General features: G+C 39.5%; 1 protein-coding gene across 1 annotated transcript in view; it reads left to right on the forward strand.

Moving 5' to 3' along the window:
* Positions 1 to 22968, forward strand: part of CDC42BPA (CDC42 binding protein kinase alpha) — a 323366-nt gene extending 300398 nt beyond the window's left edge. The window contains exons 33-38 of the mRNA XM_077813661.1: positions 1623 to 1746; positions 3140 to 3257; positions 10936 to 11121; positions 17023 to 17140; positions 17803 to 17960; positions 19428 to 22968. Of these exons, the coding sequence (XP_077669787.1) occupies positions 1623 to 1746; positions 3140 to 3257; positions 10936 to 11121; positions 17023 to 17140; positions 17803 to 17960; positions 19428 to 19559 (836 nt within the window). The 3' untranslated portion in view covers positions 19560 to 22968. The remainder of the gene's footprint in view (positions 1 to 1622; positions 1747 to 3139; positions 3258 to 10935; positions 11122 to 17022; positions 17141 to 17802; positions 17961 to 19427) is intronic.
* Positions 22969 to 24110: the final 1142 nt, after the last annotated feature.

The raw sequence follows: 24110 nt of genomic DNA on the forward strand, positions 1-24110 counted from the left end.
TAAGAAATAGTCTCTTTGGAGCAAGATATGAATGAAGAAGCAGTTTGCATTGAGTTTCTAGATGTTTGGCAGGAGTATGATGTTCTAGTGATTTTAAGCAAAGTCTGCTAAAGAAAGTTAGCGTGTGAGGCCTGAGGTCCTTTCTCTGGCCTTCTGAATATTTTTGAGCTGTTCAAGCCTTCTTTGCTAAAAAGTTGTATGATGAAACCTTGTGGATTTTGTTGGTGTGGAGAAAATAAATTCTATATTTTGTAGATTTTCAAGGGCACTGACTTTTCTTTGTCATTATACAGTGCCTTATCTGAAATAATTATAGAAAGGTATTTTGAGAATGGAGTGTATTTGTTGCAGCTCTGCTGTGAAAATTAGAAGAGCCTGTTATCATCTGACACACCCCATAAATCCAAAGAAGTTTTATTTATCCTTGGTAGGAAATTGGGGTTATCTGAAATTGCCAAAAAATGAGGTGAGAAAGGCATTGAAATTGAGTAACACAATAGATTTTCTCCATGCATTTAGGGTATTCAGTATAAGAGGGTTTGAAACAAAGAAATTTTTGGGGTAGTCTGAATAGGAGACTTTACCCAGTGATTATGGTAATAAGCAAATTTCTTTCAATTTCTACCCAGTTATTTTAATTATTGATCAATATTTGCATTGCTGTAGCACCTAGAAGCCCCCGATCAAGGCCCATTGTGCTAGATAGGGTACACGTATAATAAAGGCAGTTCCTGTCCTAAAGACTTTAAAAATTAGCATATGAGGAAAGGCCGGTACATGAAACAACCAAGAAATGGGGAACATGAAGGAAGGACAAGGTGATGTGAAACTGACTTGTTTAGTGTTATTCCATAAACAAAAACTACTTTTAAAAGGATTTCAGTTTCTATTGCCCCCAAACTCTTAAAGCAAGGAAATATGAAGCCATGGGATACTCCTTTCTGTACTGTACCCTAGTGTCCACACAGCAGATTTCTACTGGCAATGACAAACTCCATATTTTCACAAGGAACTTCCTTCTGCCTCCAACTGTTAAGGAAACACACTAGTCATGATACATTGATCTCCGTCACACTAGAATACACAAATTTAATTGCAACCTCATCAATATTAGCAAATATTCAGCATGCGTATATATGCATGGGTTAAACATGCTGTGTATTCTGTTTGTGGGGGAAGAATGAGATTATATTTAGCGTTGAGACTGCAGTGGGACTGTTCAGTTGTAAATGTTGCAGAATCAGGCTGTTACTGATTAAACTACGTTTTTACAAGCTTTGTTGTTCTGTTCATAGTATTTCTGGTTGCTCAGACATAACTTGCATTCTGTTTTTTCCTGAGAGGATGTGACTTCTGGGGTGAATCCTCCAGTGTGACTCTAGAGTTGACGGAGTGTCCAGAGAGCCAATGTATTTTGATACACCACTGAGGATTTTTTAATTTATTTGTGACCTTCCTGTTTTCCTATTTGGGCTTCTGAACACCCTCCAGCTTTTTATGCTCTCTTACAGGGCAGCTGTCAGATGATTTAGGTACAAAAGCTAAATAAATTTATTTGTTCTAAATGGTTTATTAAATTACCAAATAAGCAACCTGTTGGATATTTTTGATGTTGTTTCTAGAGGGAGATGAACTGGTAGTTCCTGAGACATCAGATAACAGCCGGAAGCAAATGGTTCGAAACATCAACAATAAGCGTCGTTATTCATTCAGAGTACCAGAGGAGGAAAGAATGCAGCAGAGGAGGTCGGTATTCAACCTGTACTTGTCTTCTGTACATGCCTGTAGGCCCTGAAGGAATGTCTGTCTGATGTCAGTGTAGTATTTCATTTGTTAGAGAGAGTTGTTTTCAGACATTTTGTCTTTTCACCATTGTGTTTATCCTTGATGTATAATTTGTATTAATTCTAGTCTGGATATGAATATGCACTGAATATTTCAGTACTTTGATTCCTTTTTAATAAAATATTTGTGTGAAACAGTTTCTGTAATTTGGAAAGCATGCCCCCACATACTGTATATACATATATATGTGTGTGTGTGTGTGTGTGTGTGCGCATATTCTGTATATATAAAAATCTATAATAAACATTTTACAAAAGGAGATTACATTGCTAGCTATGCATATGGATTAATTACTTTCAGACTCTGGTTCTGCCTTTTATTGTTTAGGGCAATACCCATCTCATCCTCAACAGTATTCCAAGGCATCTTTTTTATAGAATGTATTACTTAACTGATGAGTCTTACAAAACTGTCATAAGCTTGCTCTAAATCACAAGAGAAGTCACCTGGAGGGTGGTGCTTCAAGACATGTACATGAAATATAAATGTCTTTAAAGGACTGTCAATCAAAATAGTCCAGAAGTATCTTTAGAGTTCACATTAAACCTAACTTTCATGTCACTGACCACTTCAGCTACCTGAGTTCCTTTTGCCCACAAAAGATTGCCAGCAACTGTGTTAAAACACATCTGAAGAAATAAATGTTTTTGTTCGCTACCAACTTTTCCACTGGAAAACATGGTTGACCTTCCACTTTGCTTCCTGTTCGGCTCTAAGAAAAGGAACAGCAGTTGTACAGTGATGCTAAAATGCCACAGTTCTTGTCTTTATCTTTTCCAAGTTGCTTGAGGTTCTGTCTTTTTATTAAAAAAAATATTTTGAATTCTGAAATGAATGCATCTGTGCCATTTTTGGAGAGCTCTTAAAGTAAATCTGACCATAGAATGTGAAAGGTAGTGCAGTATTCTTCTAATTCTTCTTTTATCTTCTGTCTGTCATCTCTGCCTCCATCTTTGCAGCACCAAGTCACCAATGAGCCCAGTTCTGCATCTTTTCTTGAGTACTGTCTCAGCTCACACTGGTTGTGCAGTCTCTGAATCTCAGTAACTATTTTGATTCTCACGGATGTGGGCTGTTAGCCTGCAAAATAACATTCCTTTCTTCCTGCCCCCTTTCCCCAGGCTGGGGACTGGAATAGATCAGCAAGGCTTATCCTTCTGTTTAACATGGCCAAATATTTAATTTACCAATTTCCATTTTAAAGTAACAAATAATGAAACTATATTTATTTGATCTTTTTAATGTCCATCTTTCTCGTGTATAAAATATCTAAACTAAGTATTTTCTCTTACAGGGAGATGCTACGAGATCCAGAAATGAGAAATAAATTAATTTCTAATCCAACTAATTTTAACCACATAGCACACATGGGTCCAGGAGATGGAATACAGATCCTCAAAGACCTGCCTATGGTAAGCAAGTGGGAGAGAATGAATGAATGGATGAATGAATATATCTGCGATTGCATATAAAAGAGAAATTAAAATTTGGTTCGTGTTAAATATATATTCAAAATGTTACCATCTTTCATACAAGCAGCAACGTAACTAGTGACAATGGATATAAAGTGGTACTGTCCAAGGTGGAATGTGTGCAATTACATACTGGAGAGGCAGCTTGTTGGAGACACCTGAGTTTATACCAGGCCAGTTCGTCAGCCCAGACAGGTGAGGCTCAGCCTAAACAAGAATTCCCAAAAACTACAAAATACATTTTCCATATTTTTTTTATGTAATTGAAAAACATATGCAGTTTTAAGAACAACTTGTGATTTGATTTAAATGTTACGACTCACTCTCTCCAGTAGTGAAATACAACACCAGAAAGTTTGAAGAAAGTGCTGCATGAGGCTCAAGTCTTGGGATAGCTAATTGTGCCACAAGAAGCTGCCTTTTTACTGTAGCAACTTACCATCTCCAGGAGTCACTTTATGAAGGCATTGCTGTGGTAACCACGGCTTGGTGAGGTGATGCAGTTAAGGCTGGGCTGCTGAGAGTCTGTAGGGAGTAGGTGGGGATGGAGCCTGTGCCCTGCACCTCCCCAGCTCCCTCCCCCTTTTGGTGGGGCTCATGCATGTGCACAAGTAGCCAATGCTGTGCCCCAGGCCTGCTTCATGCTCCACCCCCTGCTCCAGCCCACGTAGCAGCAGCTCCAGCTCCCAAGTCCACCTGCTGCTTTTTCACTATAAGTAAGGTAAGCTTTTAATAGCTGTTACATTACACATTGGGCAGAGGTGGAAATAACGATTTTGTCATTAGTCTCACCTGTCAAGAAAGTCACGAGCCGCCATTAATTTATGCGCAGTCACTCACATGAGCTGTTCATACAGCACACATTATGGGGGGAAACAACAGCCCCTGCTCACAGTCCAAATTAACAGGGTTTGGACTCTGGTTCTCTGTGGAAATCCAGAGAGATGGGTTCCCCCGCCGAAGGCCACACAGCAGCTTTGGCACTGCTACTATGTTCTCAGAACGCAGTAGCGTCTGTGGTGCCTGGTTTTGACTCATGCATGGAATGGCCAGTGAATCTTTCTCCTAACTCCAGTGTTTCATTGCCATATGCAGAGCCCCCTGCCTGGTCTCTCTGCAGCATGCTCCCCTTGTATAGTGGAACCATATCAGTTCTACTGTGTTCAGGCCCAGGTTTCATCCATGCTGAAGTTCCCATTTTCCACTCTCTCTAGCCAGGCTGCTGTGTCTGTTGGCATCACTGAAACAGAGCTGCTTGTGTGAAAACTACTTTTTTTTTTTTTTTAAATAATTACACACCCACTGAAGTGAATGAGTTCTGAGGGGCTGTGGCCTGAATAAGGATTTGTTCGTGTAACTTGTAGGCATATATCATAAATACAATGGGCATGATCATCACTCTAAACTAAATGATCATCACTCTTAACTAAAGTTTATGGGCCTAAGGTAGCAGAAAATGTTTGCAACTGTTAATGGTCCTTGAGAAAAAGTGGAGAAGATGGTGGTAAGGCAGAAAAAGGATGTGTACAATGGTATTGCGCTACTTAGGGTTTGGGGCATAATTTCTGACCTCAGAATGTTCGTTTTACCTCAGTTTTGCAGCTGATGGTACTTTTACATTGCACATTACCATAAAGCCCTATTGAACATTAACTACTTTGGCAGTATCTGGTCATCAGCTGAGGAAACTATATGTGCAGAGAATAAAGGCTCTCTAACCAGTAATGGAACACTCTGAGAATCCTGGTATTGACAGCATAAATAGTGAGAATAGGCAATAAACAACAAAAAGGTAATTATTAGGCGAATAAGAACAAGCCGGATAGTGAAGTGCCTGAGGCAGATCTAAGGGAACTTGGCAAACAGCCAGCATTTATCTTACTAATAAAGAACGGCTGGAAAAGGGCTAGTTTTGGATCCCAACTTCAGTTATTTTAAAAGAAGGTAATAATTTTTGGAGGTCAGGGGTTTAGGATTAAAGCTATATATGGGAGAACGTTTCCTTTGACTTTTCCACTTTCAGCTGGAACTTGAAAAAAAGCATGAGTTTTCTAGAGGAACGAATACCTGTTTCTCCTGGAGGTGGGTCAAAAAGCAATACTGTTAGTCACCCTCAGTGAAAGGGAGTGAATGGGAGCCAATAGTTGCAAAGACTGTTGACCTAGCCCCATTCATAGTAGCAAAACTGAACTGAGTGGAAGAGTGAAGTGTCCCTTTCTGAGCTAGTTTATAAAAATACATTAATCCAGCATTAACATTTTGGAAGTGCCATTGTTTTTCCTCAGTGTCCCCAGTTCTAAAAGACTTTTAGCTCTAAACTCATTCTGATTAAACAGGCTTTATTTTAATTAAATGGTCACATTTAGAGTTAGGATTAGTTTTCTAATTCTCACCAGGGAATATGAAATTTTGGAGAAAATGTGTGATTTCCACTTTTCACTTAGAATGGATTAAAGGACATTAAATTTATATACAGTGTAGGACTTCTTCACTACTATAGTTTAGTACTGAAGTTAGCCTTAAGAACTCACTGCTATAGGTTAACATATGGACCTCAATGTTAGGGTATATTACTGTAGTTAGACTGGATTTCACATTTGTTATTACAGTTGTGCCTGCAGTGCTACACGACTTAGGATAAAAATGACAAGAGTTATGTCAATCACCATGTTAATCACTTGGGGTCAGGACGAAAATTTCCCCTAAGAAATGCTATTGCACTACGTGGGGTTCTTTTACAGCTTCCTCTTGAGAGAGAGACAGTACCGGACTAGACAGACCTTTTATTAGTCTATTTTGTTCACACTGAAGCAAAAAGGAAAAGGGGACATCTGTACTTAGAGCAATTTAAATCTAGACAGTAATTCTCTGCACTCCCGTTGCATAATTTCAGAATTTGTACGTGGATAAGGATTCTTCTCCAGGCAGCTGTTTCCCCTGCTGCTTTGAAGTCCAAATACCATATTTCTGGCATTACACTCTGTTACCATACAACTGAATGTGATGTTACAAATCAAATATAATTTATAATGAAATTCACTCAAGGATCAGTTGGGAATAGAAAATAGGCTGGGAGTGGGCAAGCCATTATCTAAACACAAAATACTTTTAAGAACTAGAACACAAGGTACAAAAATAAAAAGAAAGGTGAAGAGACTTAGAGTGTTAGTCAGATACATCTCTATGCTTTTCCTGTATGATAGTTCCTCTTTGAAGGAAAGGAAATGCCTTTGAAATTTTTTCACAAGCTCGCAGCTTGTTATGAAAATTTAAATAGGAGTGTATGTCTGAGTGTGTAATAATTCAGATTTGGAATTTTTATATTCATGGTGCTCAGATTGCATTTTCTGCCTTAGAAAATAGTGTTCATGAAAATTATCTCCATGAAATATGGAAAAGATTGGAACATTTTATTTTTTGAACTCCTTTTTAAAGCAGAACTAGACAGGGACAAGCTCAATACTTTTTACATTTCAAGGTTTCTACCACTCGGGGGTGCAAACTGTGCAGGTTAATCATTTCACAGCTAAAATGCATTTGTCAGACTATTTTTATCAGCTCTGATTTTTCTTTTTATTTGAGAAAAGTCAAAGCATTGCATTTGTACAGTTTTATATTTAAAGTAAATAATGTGTACTTTAAATGTTATAATGCAAAAATGTTAAAAAACAAAAGCTGAAAATACGAAGAAGAAAAAGAGGGCTTAATTTTCCACCCTTTTCACGTGAGTGAATCCTTAGCTACCCCAGTCTTACATGAGGATCTGCTAGCATGGACCTATATACCCAGTATGAGATTTCATTGAAGTCAATGGGATGCTGCACAAACAGAAGGGTCCTTGCCAGTAGATCCTGAGGCAGGATAGATATTTAATCATAGGATTAGATGAGAGGGGTTTGATTGTGAGATATGGAGACTTTTGTCTCTGGTCTATGGTTTGTATCTAGCTCACGATGACAGTAATGTAAAATAACTGTTGTCTAACATCTCCTTGGTGACTGCTGTCAAATGGGTTGAGTTTCTAGTGGAGAACTGTCCCTACAACAAACAAATCCACTATCACAGTTGGTACTAACTGAAATTCTCAGTGTCAAGGCCGAAGACTGACTGAACTATAGAGCTTAAACTCCTAGAGTTGATCCTCCAGATCCAGGTTGAGGTACATTGGCAGGGCAGTGTGTGAGGAAATCTTGTACTGTCTATGCCCATGCTGTACCCATTTTTTCATGAGCACTAAAATGCACTTTTAAAAAATTGAGGGGCGGGGAGGAGGAGGAAACAGGCTTAGTTTTGTATGCTAATCCCTCTTCTCAGTGTTTTATCTGTGTGTTCCTTTTGGAGTATAAACTCTCTGACCAGGGACTGTCTGTAAATATGTCTTGTACAGCACTAATTTAAATTTGAATTACAATTTTAAGATTTCAATTTCAAAACCTTTAAGTTATAAAATAATAATTAGTAAAATTGAGAGTTTTTAGCTGTTCCAAACTGTGGGACACATTCTCCAAAATAGATGCCAGCACATGGACATGGAAATGCACACCATGTATTTTTGAATTTGCCTATGCGTGTAACAATATGCTCATAAAGATGTCATTGCTTTCTGTGTGCAGTTTGCAGGTTTGTTGGTGCTTATATGTACTGTGTGAGCACAGTTCAGACATCTGTTTTTGAAAAGTTGTCTGTTTAAGGAGTAAGTCAAACTCTTGGATGTGATTGGAGTAAATTGCTGCCTTTTAACACAATCCTATGCTGTACTCGCTGTGGATTTACCCATGCATCTGCACATAGCCCCATTGATTTCAATGGGTATGTCTACACTGCAGCTGGGAGCAAGTCTCCTGGCATGGGTCAACAGACTCGCACTACAGGGCCTGCACTAGCATGTTAAAACTAGCAGTGTGGACATTCTGGCTTGAGCAGAAACTTAGGCTCTCTAGCCCACCCAGTCCTCCTGGCTTCAGAGCCTGAGCTCCAGCCTAAGCCAGAACATCCACACTCCTATTTTTAGTGTGAGTCTGTCTGCCCAAGCTGGAAGACTCTCTGCCAGCTGTAGTGTAGACATACCCAGTGGGGATCCAAGTAGGCTCTGTCTGCACAGAGCTCGGTGTAGGATTGGGGCCGTCATGGTGAAAATACAAAAGGCAATGAAAACTGTAAAGTTTCTAACAACTATACCTTCATAATATTTTAATGGTTAGTTTGAGTCTCTTTGTAGTAAGTGGGTTCACTTTCCTAAAAGAACAAAAGTTCTTATCTGCCACTAATAGAGCTGTAATTATATATATTATATACACCTAGTTCTGGATCACTGTCTTGATTTGTGTTATTTTGAATCATTCCTGTTAGTATCCCCAGACTTATGTATTTACACTTTTTTCCCCTAGCAGCCTGTCACCAATTAAAAACATGTGAACTTTTGTCCTGGCAATTCAGTACATTTTTTGGTCTCCCTTCTGCCCTCTTGACTCTTGAAGCCACTTTCTCGTGGATGCTCCCTTGTAGTGAAGATCCGAATTCTGGAATTACACTTACTGCAGCACATACCAACTACCTGTGTCCATCGGATATGCAGGACTGATTTTACATTCATACTCTGCATGCCTGATATTTTCCTTACAGGACTATTCTTGACAGCCATTATATTTGAACTTGTATTCATTATACTTAAATCTGATTTCATGATGCATAAATCATTATATTTCAGTAACCAACCAGATTTACTGAAACATGTAGAATTTTACATGCAGAGGCATTCGGAGTAATTATTATTATGTACTTTTAGTATTACGTAAAACCAGTGGGAACCCTACATTTGAAAACATACTGTGATCCTTGGAGGGAGGATTGGTTTCCAAAAGTGTTGCTGTTTCCTGGCATTGCCATATTAATGCATGCTGGCTAAACATTTTTATGGTCTGCTGGGGGCCTGCTGTCTGCTTCCAAGCTTGTAGTGTTAGGATTTTTTTCCCTTACTTGTTGGCTTTTTAAAACATACCTTCATTCTGCAGCAAGCACACTATTTTGTACAGATGGCTCAGCAATCTCTGCTTTCCACTTGAGACCATTATCAGAAAAGTGGCTTCCCTTACACTGATGATAGTACTAATATCCTAGATTCCGCTACCCATATTAATAGCAATTAGTATACATTATACACCAAATGCTGTAAATCAGTAATTGATGCTTTATTGACTATGCAGTGCTTCACAACACAAATATGTAAAAAAGAAGATTGTTGGGATCTTAGCAGCTCAGATTGAGGGACCAGTAGAGAACAGTAATAACTACTGTTTGAGACTGGAGATAATATATATTGGGCTGTCACTTTATGTTTCCCTGAACTTCTGTAAATTCCTTGGGTAAAACGTACTGCCTTAGGTTTAGCAGACGAGTCAGCTGATTGATTTGCAGCTATCTTGCACCATATTTTGTTTTTAAAGTCCTAACATTGCTCAGATTCTTTTTTTTCAAAAGTTGGTGAGATCAGTTGGACAAGGGAAGGAGATAGGGCTGAAGATTAGGAAAAACTGGTCTAGTTTACCATTGGCCATTCCAGCCCAAAGCAGACTGACCTCCTGAATACGCACATATGGAATGATTCTGTAGATGGAGGGAAAATGAGACTTAAAAATATTCAAATAAGTCTCCTGGATGTAGATGTCTTCAAATCACAAAAGCACCTGTGTCAGCACATTCTTTGGAGACTAAATATAAATTGGTTTTGTCTAATTTGCAGATTTAATTCACTTTTTTCCTTTGTCTATATTTTACATTTTGGGAGCACAGCACCCAACAATGCTGAGTTCACCTATAAAAATACTTGCATTTCTGAGTATCTTTCTGCGTCATGCACTAAGGGTGTAATTCACTGCTGCACAGAGAGACAGTACAAGGCCTAAAGTCCCATAGGACTTATTTTGGTCTTTGCTGATGCATAGGTCTTTCCCTGTCCTCCTACACACGGTAAATTTCACCCCACTAGCCTGAAACTAACCAGTTCCTCTTCCCATGCTCACCTCCATTCCTGCCCTGCTGACACCCTTTGTTCCCTGAAACTATAAATATAATATATCCTTATGCTGACTGTTTTTTTTAAATAAAATCCTCAAAATGTCTGCATAACAAGAAGCAGGTCTTATGCTTTTTCACTGTCGTACCCCCCAATCTTCCCTCCCTTACCATCTCATCTTTGTTCACCTTCCCTTGTTTGTGTTATGTCTAACTTAGATTGTAAGCTCCTCAAGGCAGGGATCTGATGCTTTTCCTTTGTCTGTAAAGCACCAGGCTGTTTGAAGTATGGTGCTGTTTGAAGTATTAAATAATAATAAATATTAGAATCCATTCCCAATGAGTTATAAGTTTGATTTGTTTTAAGTTTATGGCAGTAGCCAGGGTCAGAGGGACATGGGATACAATGTAAAGAAGTTGATAAGGGGATTGGGAGGGTAATCTAAGGATCTGCCTATTTTCTTGCAAGCAGGATACTTACAGTGAATTTGATCCAGTCTTTCAAATTATGCTTATCCCTGCAGATGGTGTTTGCTAGTCATTTCACCTCCTGTATAACTAGTGAAACCGTCCCTCATAATCTTTTTCTCTCTGTTGTCTTTGATAGCCGTGTTTTCCATATCCATCCCCTCATCATCACTTCAGTCTGATCTCCTCTCCGAGCAACTTCAAGCACATCTATCACATGACTGTTAATTCAGCTGAAAAATTCCTCTTTTATGATTCCATAAACCCTGCATACTCCCCATCTCTGCGCTCTGTCCCTGGTACACCAGCCTTTGTGACTCTGAGGGTATGAACGGCTGAGTTGGGTGTTCACTGTACTAACACTGTGTGGTTTTCCTTTTGCCTAGCTAATAACATGGGAGAAACAAAACTTTGTGAATGGTTTCTTTCACCTCTTAACTCTCCCCTGGCTGTTTTGTATTCTCATTCCATCCTGATGTTTTCCACTGTTGGTGACATATGAAGAAACAATTTTTCATAGCTTAAAAAATTAAGGAGCAAAATTATTGGACTGACCCTTTTTCCTAGGAAAATAATGTTCCATTTTAAATTACTAAAAAGGGTGTGGAAGATTAAATTATAGAGCTTTATATTCCACAGTGTTCATCCTCTAGCTGTCAGCAATGGAAAGATATTCTGTATTCTTGATAGGTTTGGGCTGGAAAAGGGCTCAGGATATACCTATGTTGAGCCAAACTTTTGAGCTGTTTATTAAAAATAAACTTTTCTGTAGTGCAAGAACTTTGTATGGTCCTTTACAAGAGTTAAAAGAGAGGCTCATTTTGTGCCCTGAAGAGTTTACAGCCTAAATTAGACAAACCTACAACAGGATGATAGACAAAAGGAGCAACTAAGGAAAAAACCAAAAATAGTGTGTGCTTCATTATGGAGAAAGAAAATCCTATAACTATATTTAAGCAGAGACTAAGGTAGGACAAGAGGCGATGAATAGACACTTTGACGGTAAAATTTTCAGGGCAGCGACAGCCACTTCGTATTATGTTTGCATAGCGCCTAGCACTGAGAGGTCCATGATCCATCACTGGGAATCCTGGGCTCTACAGTAATACACATAATGAATAATGATAAAATGCTCACAAACATACATTGCAAAACATTGTTACCGTGCACTGTGTTCTGGCCTACAGTTCTGCCATACACTGTCCTGCCAGATTATCTCCAGTAGGACCAGGAATAATCTACAAGGGAGATTGTTCATAGATGCCATTGTTTGATCAGACTTGTTTGGGTCTGATTCAAAGCTCACTGAACTCCAAGAAAAGACTCCTGTTGACTGCAGTGTGCTTTGGATTCAGGCCCTTTATGCGCCTATATGCAAAAGCTTGACTGCTAGACTGCTTGGAATGCCCTTTCACTGCTTCTTTTGCAGAGGGCTTATACAGCAGTGTTTCTGCAGGTTTGGGTAACCTAAACCAGAATCCACTACAGATTCCTGTTGCTGGATAGGATTTTCAGGTCTGTGCCTATGTACAATACTTGCAAGAATTTGGACCCCTCAGGGAAAGTTACTCTTTTCACATAAAAGGGGAGGAAACTACAATACAAAGTCCAGGCTGTCAGCAGGAAAATTGGGGGGAATCAGAAGAGGCCAGCCATGTACAATTAAATCCCGAGAACTGAATACATGGTCAGTTGTCACTGTCAGAAAAGTCCTGACCATCACAACCACAAAATAAGCAAAAACGAAGCAACAGCATTTTGGAGAAAATGGTCTATATGTGGTCATCTGCATCTGGTTTGTTCAATCTGTTTAAACTTGTGGCTTTTTCTGGGTGGAGAGTTGTGTGGAATATATGAGAAGAATACCCAACTTAATGCAAAAATAACAACAAAATCCTTATTAAGTAGGATTGAAATTCATGGTTTGTGCAAAGGCCAACCCAAGACTTATGCCCCACTGAAGTCCCACTTTGCATCAATGACTATCCCCCTTGGTGCACCCATTATTTTCTGTACTTAAAACATGCAGGTGTATTTCAGTAAGTGATTACACATCAGGACCCAATCCTACATCGCTTCTTTACTCTTGTGAGTGACCGCACTGAAATCACTGATGGCTGCTTGATTGGGCCCTTGCTGTGTAAAATCCTGGTAAAAATAGAGCACCCACAGTACTAACATTGCAGTTACATTGAATTCATGTAACTGATGTTACACTAGTGTAAAACTGGAGTGACACCAGTGACTCAGGAGCCCTCTGTGTGGGGCTCAGCTCAAGCTCCTTAGAGCATAAGACGCTTGGCTTGTGTGAAGGAATGCATCTTCTCTGCTTTGCTGTGGCTGGAGGAGAGAAATGGTACCGTGTAAACCAGGGGATGTTTGGGTTTTTTTCCACTTAGCCTAAGGACATTAGTACTCTTCATGGAACTCCGGAGTTGCTCCAATACCAAAGCAATGGGCACACTATAAGAACCTGAATAGGATGGATTCAACAATCTGAGTTAAAAAATGTGTCTGTAATGCACATGGGCTCTCATATTGCTTTGTGATTTCATATGATCAAAATAACCTTGTACAGCGGGAAATAGTAAAACCAGGTTTGTTTAGTGATAAATAAATATAAATCCCAGTAGGAGGCTGCTTAGAAAATACAATGGAAATCTCCTATAGAGTCAAATTTCACCAATCACCCATGGCTCTGGAAGGCCCGTGCGCAGCAGGACTGGTGTAGTTTCATTGCATAAAGAGGTGAATTAAGGAAGGCCACATGGAGGTATGGTTTGGGGGTAGATCAGGGGCAACATGGTAGAGGAGCAGGAGCAATGCGTAGATCCACCATTACACAGATCTACCAACCATTGTATCTGTGCAGAGTAGCAACCCTCCTCATGTCTGTTTCATTCTCTGACTGAGATCATGATCTGCATTCTGATGCACTGAACTAAGGGACTTTCACCTTCCATCACTACAATTAACTCAGACTGCTCTGCAAGCAGGTCTCCACTGCAATTATTTCCTCTTCAAAGGCATATTGTCTATTCACTGTTTGTTTGTTTATTTTTGCTTGGTTCAGTGCTGGTGATGGATTTTATATGCTGAGATTTGAATTGTTTGATCTCTGTGTGTTTAAATGGTTGTCTCAGAGTTATTTTTTCATAATGACTTTTAACTTGTTGCTCTTTGCTGTTTTATAACCACTGCTTTCAGATGCTGTTTGTTCCCTTATGTGAATTCTTTGTCTGTGTCGTGTGCATGCTGTTTTGTTACCATTGTTTCTGTTCTTTACTGGCATTGATTTTTTTAGAAGAAAGAAGAGTGGAACATTTGCTCTGAAGGGATAAACATTTATAAGGATTACATGGACTTTCCAAACAGATAGAAGGGAAAACAATGGTGCTCAAGTTTTGTGCCTGCCATCTTTAATGGTTTAATGTGTTACAGCTGATCTCTTTAAAATTAATGTATTCTTTCCAAGAACCAAAATTTTGTTCCCAACCCCACCCCCTTTGTTGATTGAGGTTGCTTAGTTTCTGTTGAGGGTAGCCACCTTATCATTAAACATACCAATTCTCTTTGAAGAACCATCTGACAAGCATAAAAGCCCCTTTTTGAATTTCCAATGTATTAATCACAATATATAACAACTCAGAGTGCTGTATTTGGCTTTCCCTAGTGTGTCTCAGAATACCTCAATAGCCGAACACCCTTGAGTGCTTAATACCTTATCATTCTGTGCAGTCTTAACTGTTGCTGTCCTATCCATATGCTCATGTTGTTGTAAACTATATCAAAATTGCCTACCATGTGCTGGATGGCACAAGAACAAGCACTAGATACTCCATTTAATGTTCTGTGATAAGTGAGATAAGATTGTTGTCAAATCTATTTCATTTGTTCACTGCTTTCTGAAAAAAGTGTACAAACAATGCAGGATAATATATTCTTGGGAATTATTTGAGAGGCACATTTTAAAACCTGCAAGTATTTGCTAAAGTACTGTTGGGAACAATCCAACCTTGGCAGGGAGACAGACTGGATAATCAGTAGGGCTTTTCCACCCCTAGCGTCTCAGATTTTCTTATGGTGGTAACTGAGAGATCGTGGAAAGAAATTCACAATTCTTGTTTGCCTATTGCAAATTAAAAATGAATTTTTCTCTCCACATGTAAGAATGAGGAGGGGGTATCTCTTATTAACTCAGAAGGATTGATTGTAAGTGTAGCATTAGAAACAATGGCAGTAACAAAAGGAAAGTAACAAACAATTCTTAGCACTTTACATGTTCTAATTGCATTGCTAACTTTAATCCATTCATTATCTAGAAACCCTCTTTTTAGCTGTAACCTACCTAGAGAAATCAATAGATACTTTAAATTATTGTACATATCCTTACCGTCTATTGGAGGAGATATAAGTGTGTAGATATGGAGATGTTTTATACACCTATTTATCAACTGATGAGAGCTACAAAGTGTGATGTGATGCACACTGTATGAAATAGTTCAAGCTCACATTTTCCCCTGTACACTGACTTTACATACTGACTTGATATGCCTGTATTATTATTGACATGCTATTAGACAATAAGAAACCATAACTTAATATGATTCTTCTATAAAAGAAAAAAAAAGTATTGTTTAATAAAATGGTGTGGCACTAGATGTGTGTTCAGATCTTTTTAACATCTCTCACTGTGGGGGCTAAAAGCGGCAGTGTAATGCTGCCTTCTTCCTCATATCTTCTTCCTAAAGGTAGATTTGAGATCCCTTGCAGCTAAGGTGTCTCTTATGTAGTAATGGTAGAAATAAATATAGTATAGGTGAGAGAAATGGTTTTAAAATCTAATAATAAAAGGTTACAAATTACATATTGGGAACATGATGTGCACGAGGGGAAGGACTGCAAAGTGTGCAAAACCCCCCCTGAAAATGGCATGACAGCAATGGAATGTTGGGGTTAAGGCTTTTCCCTGCCATAAACGTGGTGTGAGTCTGGCTGAGCTGCTTATTTTTTGTGGTACAGGATATTTTGCTAACAGATGGCTACATGTCTGATTCTCTCTGAGAAAATACCTACAGGAGGGTTGGACTGAGCCAATTCCAACCTTTTTATTGCATTTTTAAGTTTCAGTAACATTCTTGCTCCAGAAGGCAGCTGCAGTTGTGAATTTTCTTTCATACTGAACTGCGTTATCTTAGTATAATGAAGATTTCATGGGTATTAGTGATTAAAAAAAGTATAAGGAGAGGGTATATTTTAAAGATGAAATGGAATGAGTGCTGTAAACTGCTCAGTGCTATAAATTGTTTGCACCTGGTTTTTTTTTTTTTTTTTTTACAAAGGGGCTGTGTTTCCACCTCTGTGTGAAGAGGTTTGATATACCTAATTCCCATTAATGAGTTCTATATACAAACCATCTGAGGAGCAAGATAAGCCCATGCTTATGTTTAGCTAAAGCTCCAGAGACAGGCAGTCACATTGGAAACAGTAGAGTGAGCCCTAATTTGGGATGACAATAAATGAAAATACTCTTAGAAAACCAAAAGCATCTGATTAGCGTTCAGACTAAAATATTCTTGTCTGTGCAATATAATCTGAAAACAGAAGGCCAAAGTTTGCTCAACTATTCCCATGAATTTCTGAAGTAACTCCGCCAGTTAGAGTGGAGTTACTCGAGCATAATTGAAAGCAGAGTTTGGCCTAATACGTCCTGTATAACTGCAAGAAATACACTGTAGGCATCAGGGGCTGATTAGATAACAGTGTCATACAAAATATATACAAGCCACGAATTATGGCATCAAAGAGATACATTTCAATGAAATAGTACTTGGAAAGATATAGCTAGAAACAATGCATTACATTAAGCATCTTTTTCTTAACTGACTGTATTATCTAAATTGGTACCAGTTGTCAGGCTCCTTGTCAACATCAGCAAGAAAATTCTGATTCTATTAGAATGTTCTTTCAGTTGTCTACATATGTCCATGTAATTCAAAACTTCACTTTCATGCTGTGTGTTCTTCCAGTCTCTGCACTTAGGTGCAAAATAATATCCTGCAAATTTGCTGACCTGTCACCCAGAAAATTAGCTCTGGGAAGGTGAGGGCTTTTGGGTTTTTTTGTTTAACTTGGTACCTCCTCCCTCCTCCTCCCACTGCTGACTCAGCAGTAAATGAATGAATGAACACAACCCTCTCTCTCTTTGTGTCTCCCTGCACTGCAGAACCTTCGGCCTCAGGAGAGTCGGAGCATGTTCAGTGCCTCTGTCAGTATCCCATCTATCACAAAATCCCGCACAGAACCAGGGCGGTCGATGAGTGCCAGTAGCGGGTTGGCAGCAAGTGAGTGTCTCTGGCTTGCCACAAGCCCTGTGCAGAAACGTGAAAACTTAACACTGCCCCATGCAGGAACGTTACAGTTGTGCTTCTTGAGCAGGATTTTCAGAGTTGCTCAGCAGTGGCCCAGCTCTGTTCCCACAGAAGCCAACGAGAGAGTTTTACCAATTGGACTAATGCTGAGAACTTCTGAAAATCCCACATGGTGTCTGCTGTTTCTTAAAACATATATATCTTTATGGTATTATAACGATATCAGAATTAGTACTGTATTCCTCAATACTGTGACTTCTTGACCGCTACTTAAGGGCTTCATCCTGCCCCCACTGAAGTCAGAGGCAAATTGTCCATTCACCCCAATGTTTTGGGTTTTTTTAACTTTGTTGTTAGAGTTAACTACTTGGAGCCTTCTGTGTATGTAACAGCACTGGAAATCTGGCTGCTGACATAGAAGGGTTAAATTTTATTCCCACCATCCTGCCTAGATATTGCAGGGTTCCAGTGCATGAGCACATCCACCATCTAATCCAGAGTACATGGAAAACGGGGAAGAAAGATTATTTAAAGGGAGGTTCTGTAGGAAAACAAAACTAAAAGTAACAGCTAGCCAACTTCTTAGTGTCTTGCACACACATCCATGATGCAGTTTTATCACCCACACCTTTTAGGATCGTCTGCACAGAACGGCAGTGCTTTGCGGCGGGAATTCTCAGGCGGGAGCTATGGAGCCAAGCGTCAGCCTATGGCATCACCATCAGATGGTTCGCTGTCCTCTGGTGGTTTAGACCAAGGCAGTGATGTGCCGACAAGGGACTATGAACGAGAGGTGAGTAACGAGAGCGAAGGGAAGAAAACTGCAAACTGTGGATACTGATAGGGCCCAAATTCTAATCTCAGTTTTGTTTGTGTAAATCTGGAATAACACAGCTGCAACAGAGCAGGATTTGGCCCTAGGAAGCTTAGAAATCATTGTTCAAAACAAAATGTTCTATTGTTTGTCTTTTGAGACTTGTTGACAGGATTTTGGTCAGACTATGTCAGCTTTAAACATCTGGGCAGATGTGTAGAAAATGCATTGAGGTGGTATACTCAGTACCCTGGAATCAATAAGGCTCATGAATGTGGTAGCTTGATAAAGTAACTGCACAAACTTGATACTGACCTTTTGTAGCTAAAAGAGACAGTACTCCTTTTGTCTTTTGGCAGCAAGAAAGCTTTAGGCCATAAGCAGATAAGTCATAAAAAAGACACATTGGTTTTGTGTTCATTGAATACCTAGAATTAATCAATTAATATGTAAAAATTCAAAAAATCATCTTTTCTCTTCAGACAAGTTTTATCTGCATTCCACCAAAATATTGAAAGGGAGATAAGAGAAGTTAATTGTTTCATCCGTTACACCAAAAATAAAACACGCCTTTCACTACATCTCCAGGTGCACGAACAAATACAACCTCTCCAAGTTACCACCTCACTGCAACCCCCCCTTCATGCTCCTCAGGCAGAATCCCGAGTAAACAGATGAGCATAAAGGTCAGACTAACAGAGAGAAAATTCCAGTGTCAGGAGCCCTTCACAAGGAACAACATGCTCCTGCTGGTTCAAACTGAAGATGGCTGCAAAACTGCCCCAGCCAATCTCATCCTCTGCATTGTTATGTAGGGAGAGATGGGGGCTTTGAAGCTGCCAGGGCTTTTATAGATCAAAATCAACACTTACAGTTGTAGATGAAAGTGAACTAAGTGCCAGCTCTGACTGCAGAGTGGGCAGGTGCATTCTACACTAACTGAAGCTTTGACATGATCTCAAGGGTAGTCTATGTAGAGTGCTTTGCATCAGTATTCATTTTGAAAGTTACAGAGGGACAGATAACTCTGGCAAAGTCCACATCAGAAAGGAGACTTAACCAAACCCAGGGGTGAAACAAAATGTCTCCAGCCACCACTGCTATATGGGAGTCCAAGAGCAGCTAGAGGTCCAGAAGCAACCCAATGTTGCAAGCCTCACTGAGGTGATATACCCATCATTTGTCAGTAACAAGGGCAGATGCTTCTTCAGTGTACCATCATTACTTAAGCCTTGTGCGAACTGGGCTTTAGACAACTTGCTCGAATGCACAAAAAAGCAAATATTGAGTAAAGAGTGTTATTGGACAGAAAACTTAGGGGGGAAATATATGCAGACCTTTAGCTCCACCCAACTGCTGGTCAAATGTATGTCCCTTTCAGTCTGACTGATTTACTCCTGTTGTGTTATTGCCTATTGATATTCTTCTGCATTTTTTGGGCTGCAGGATTCTGATTCTCCAAGGCATTCTACAGCTTCTAACAGTTCCAACCTAAGTAGTCCTCCCAGCCCAGTTTCTCCTCACAAGACCAAGAGTCTCTCCCTGGAGAGCTCTGACCACGTGAGTTGGGACTCATGAACTGCTTCAGCATTCAGATCCAAATCACTGCGGCTTATTATTCCCATGGCTCCCCCTTCACTCAACCCAGTTCTCACTTTCATCACCCTGCCCACTCCCTCTGAAAATGATGTGAGGGGAAGGGAGGGAAGAAGATAAAAGGTTTGCCTTCTCTAGCACTATTCAGCGCTGCCTCGGCCTCCCCAGATTTAGCAGCGGCAAACAAGCAAACCTAGGGTGTTGGTAAACAGCAGATGCAGTAGATTTGTATTAGTACTGGTTTCATTTCATGTGGCTACAGCTGCTTCTGATATTATAAATATATTTACCCCACCTCAACTTGGAAAAAAAAGTAGCTTAAATAGACCAGAACAATATCAATTAAAAGAATAAATCAGATGGATTGTTTCTATACAAGAGCTAATTATCTTGTACAAGAGTAGCACAGAGACCCCACTTCTGGTGGGGAGCAACCAGTCTGTCGGAAGCACATGAAAGCTTTCAGCTAGCCACCATGTTTGAATGTCAATCTGATTGTCGCCAGCAAATCCTTATTAAAACGATGCATATTTTACTACAGTACAGAGTTTAAATAAATACGCAAATTTAAGAATTAAATACGTATGTATATATTCAAGGAGAAAAAGCAGCATCGTGTATGCAGAAGAAGATGGATGCCTATTTAAGAGAACCTTTAATTTAAAAAGATTTGTGTTGTTCCCGTTTTCATGCTAAGTAACACACACATCGGAGGCCTGGCCTATATATATGCAGGAGCAGAATGTTCCCTTTGGGTGACACTGCACTGTTTTAGGAGAAATCCCCCACAGTGTGTTCAGTGACCTTTATTCCTCTTGTCAGTAGCAGAACTAAAGCTATAATCCTCATTTTGAAGATGACCCTGCCTGTCATCTGCAAGAATAATGTTGATTTGAAAGTGAACCACTCTCCCATCTACAACAAAGAGCAACATTCAGCCATGTTGGCACCATGGTTTTCAGTGGGGCGGGCACTAGTTGTGCAGCTTGACACCCTTGGCACTCATGGATCTCTGCTGGATACAGTATACACCCTATGGCAATAATGGAACAGTGTGGAAGAAATCATAGGGGATACCATTTCTCAAGAAGGTCAGTGCCTGACTTGGTTTAATGATGAAGGAAATGGTTTTCCGAGCCGCCTTGGCCATATGTTAACCAGAAAGCTGTTACATTGATTATCAAATGTTAGTATACAATCTACATCAGTCAAATGTGAGTCCTGTTAGCCCGAAAAGAGCCTCTGTGGAATATATTGTTGCTGTAGCACAGCGAAGAACCTTGAAGATGCTGACCTAATATTGTTCATGCTGTGGCAGTTTAAGACACCTGGTAGCCCAGAGCTGCCATGCTGATGAGGTTAATCATTTCCATCCCCCATCATTTTGGACTGTGGTTTCAATTTTTTTCTATACAATACCCTGCTGTTTGAGTCCAACAGCGATGCAGGTTGCAGGCAGAAACACACCACCAGAGGACAGGCTCAGCAGAAGTTGCAGGTCTGTCTTTCAGCAAAGAGCCTGACATTTAAATCAAAGGAATAAAGAGGAGGCAAGATAAAAAGCAAACCAATGTCAAGCAGGAAGATCATCCATTCCCTTTTCCAGTGTGAGCTTCTCTTCTCAGTGGGATCATTGCTAGCTTTATGCCACGACCCCGCTCAAGCATATAAAAGGCTTTTTGTATTTAGAAAGCTGGTTTTCCTATGATTTGGAATTTTTTTTATGGCTCCTATCAAACCATTCCAAGTGCTTACAGTCAGCAGTGTAACATGTTTCATTCACATTAATAGATGCTGAAATGAATGGGAATTTTCCAGGTTCCCTTCACTGAAGGAATTTATGGGTAAGTTCAAGCAGGGTGCAGACAAATTAGGTTAATCTACAGGCACAGCCAAAACACAAGTAAGACACAGTCATTGCCTTTACTGTGTAACCATGCAGGGTCCCCTAGGTGCTAGTTCTGTGCTTTATTCTGCATTGAGTGGATTGTCTGCACATAAACCTGTCATTCAAAGGTTGGTTGCTTGGTTGTTTTTTTGGGACGGGGAGGAGGGGGAATACAAAAATTTCTATAAAGTATCATGTCAAAATCCTGCCTGTCCTGTTTGGTATCAAGTTGGTGCTGTGTGTTTCATTGTCACAAATAAACTTGGCATTTAGTCGTAAAATTTATACCAAACAGGCAAACACCGAGTCCCTTCCCAGTATGGTAGCTTTTCATGTCTTTGCAGGAGACACAAATAGAAATGTCAGAGGGACTGGCAAGTCCAGTGTCACCTTTTTCTTAAAGGTTGTATATTGTTCCATGTGCACCAAAGGCTTCTCTTCCTACAGTTGCCACTTCCTCCTCCTCCTGGTGTAGCACATCAGGGCCCCACACGTTTCAAAGTGTTGCAGACTAGTTTTGTATTTACTGTATGTTGTATTTAAAAGTTTAAATCATATTTTGATGTTAACCTGTTAAAGGGAAGATTCGAGGCTGCTAGCAAAAACCTGTGTGATAATCCCACATGGGAGGGTCAGTTTATCTGGAATCAAACTGTGTATTCCTTTTGCTTCATCTCTGCTCCATTTGAAAATAGAACCAAAGTACCAAGATACAGCTTACTTTTAAACTAACCCTAAACAAACCAGTACATTTGCTTACTCTCCTCTTATGGTGAATATGAACCTGTTTAAATGTACATTTTCAGATGGAGCATAGATTTGTCACTTTACAGAGCTGAATTTCAGAAGGTGAGACCTATCCTGTTAAATACAGTACCTATGCTGGCCTCTAGCCCTTGGCAGTGTCCTTTTCAAAATAATTGTATTTGATCTGGTACTGTACATTTTACACAAATCATGCCTGTTTAAAAGAGGGAGAAACAGCAATTGTCCACATACATTATTTGAAAAGAAAACGCATTCTAGGAATTATAGTTATAAAAGGAATCTGTTCTGATGGGTCCATGTAAGTGTAGGCCACTTGAATTTTTTGTTATGAACACCTGTTACAAAACATGGATGTTGCAGGTGTGCTTTTTAAATTCTCATTGGGATAAGAAAAATACCTTGGTCATTTGGACTATAAGACTCTTGTCTGAGATCTCAGAGGCAGTTGGCTTGTAAGGTTCAGTGTTTGCTACTAGGCATTGTTTAAAGTTTCCAGTTATATATGGTTGCATTTATCCAGGCAATGTATAATCTCCAACTGAATTTTGACTAATATATTAGCATATGTTCTGTGTACACACATATATATATATATCTTTTTTTTTTTTGGCTAAGACTGAAAACATTCTTCACTTATCAGGACATACTCTGCTTAAGCAAATGCCTTTGCTTCAGTCACTGAAAGGCTCCAAATAGATTTAAGCATGTCCCTGAGGACCATAGCTTCCAGAATGAAAAAAGGTGCAGGAAATCAATTTAAGCTCCCCCCCCCCCCCAAATCACACCTACTTCCCACATTTCATAATTCCCAAACCAAGCTTTAGCACTTTGTCTGTTTCACATACCACATCTAAACCGATTGCATTTGCTAGTTTTAAAATATAGTTCTAGGCAGCTTTTCTCTCCATCTCAGTCTCTTTAGTGGCTGGCTTGTTTGTTATAAATGTGGATTTTTATTATTCAACATTTTTGCAGTTCTGACTTGTGCTGTTAAGAGCAATAATCTTGATTCTGATAAAATTACAAACACGTGTTGCATGCCGATATATGGTTTATGAAATGACACAGCAGAGGGATGCAGTGTTCTCTGCATACAAAAGCACAGATAATGTATTTGGTGGATGTAGTTAACTACTACTACAACCTTGGGCTTAAGCAAAACATTCTTCCTAGAACTGTGTCAGACTTTCAGAATGATACACTGCAGTCAGAAGAATTTCTGACAAATGAGTGCGCCCTATAATACAAGTTTTGTACATCAAGGAACTTGGATGGGTTAGACTGAAAAGAGAACAGGCCCAACCACTGAATGGTAGATCATAACAAGAGTTCTTAAAATTCCAGATGTTTCTAGGTTGGTGGAAGCTTTTTTTTTTCTTTCAACCATGTTCACAAAATTTTAAAGTAGTTCACCCTTGTGTAAAAGGCTTATGTACCACTAAGTAGTATGTAGACTTTGTGCAGGCCTGCTACACAGGAGCCTGATACAGACGCTCTGTTCTGACCCGAATCTCACCCGATGGCTGTAGGCACCAGTGTAGCTCTAGAAGATGAAATGGACTTGTGTACTCAAATCCTATTTGAGAAAAAAGCCCCCAAAGAGCCAATCTGCTGCAGATCTCAAAGACCTTGTTGTGCAGTGAGGCAATTCCACAGCTTGTTTCTTTCCAGCCACAGTTTAAAAAAAAAAAAAAAGAGAGACCAACTTCATTCATGGGGAAGAAATCCTCACAAAACCACTCTTGGTATTTCAGAGCAATTATACTGGCTTTTTTATGTATGACAGTTTCATATCATTTATTTTTTAAAAAAATATTTTTGAGGTTTTTTCATGGTAATATTATTGTACAGGTTTGCATGGCCTAGGTGTGATCACT

This window comes from Eretmochelys imbricata, chromosome 3, assembly GCF_965152235.1.
Source record: "Eretmochelys imbricata isolate rEreImb1 chromosome 3, rEreImb1.hap1, whole genome shotgun sequence".
In the NCBI taxonomy this organism is placed as follows: Eukaryota; Metazoa; Chordata; order Testudines; family Cheloniidae; genus Eretmochelys; species Eretmochelys imbricata.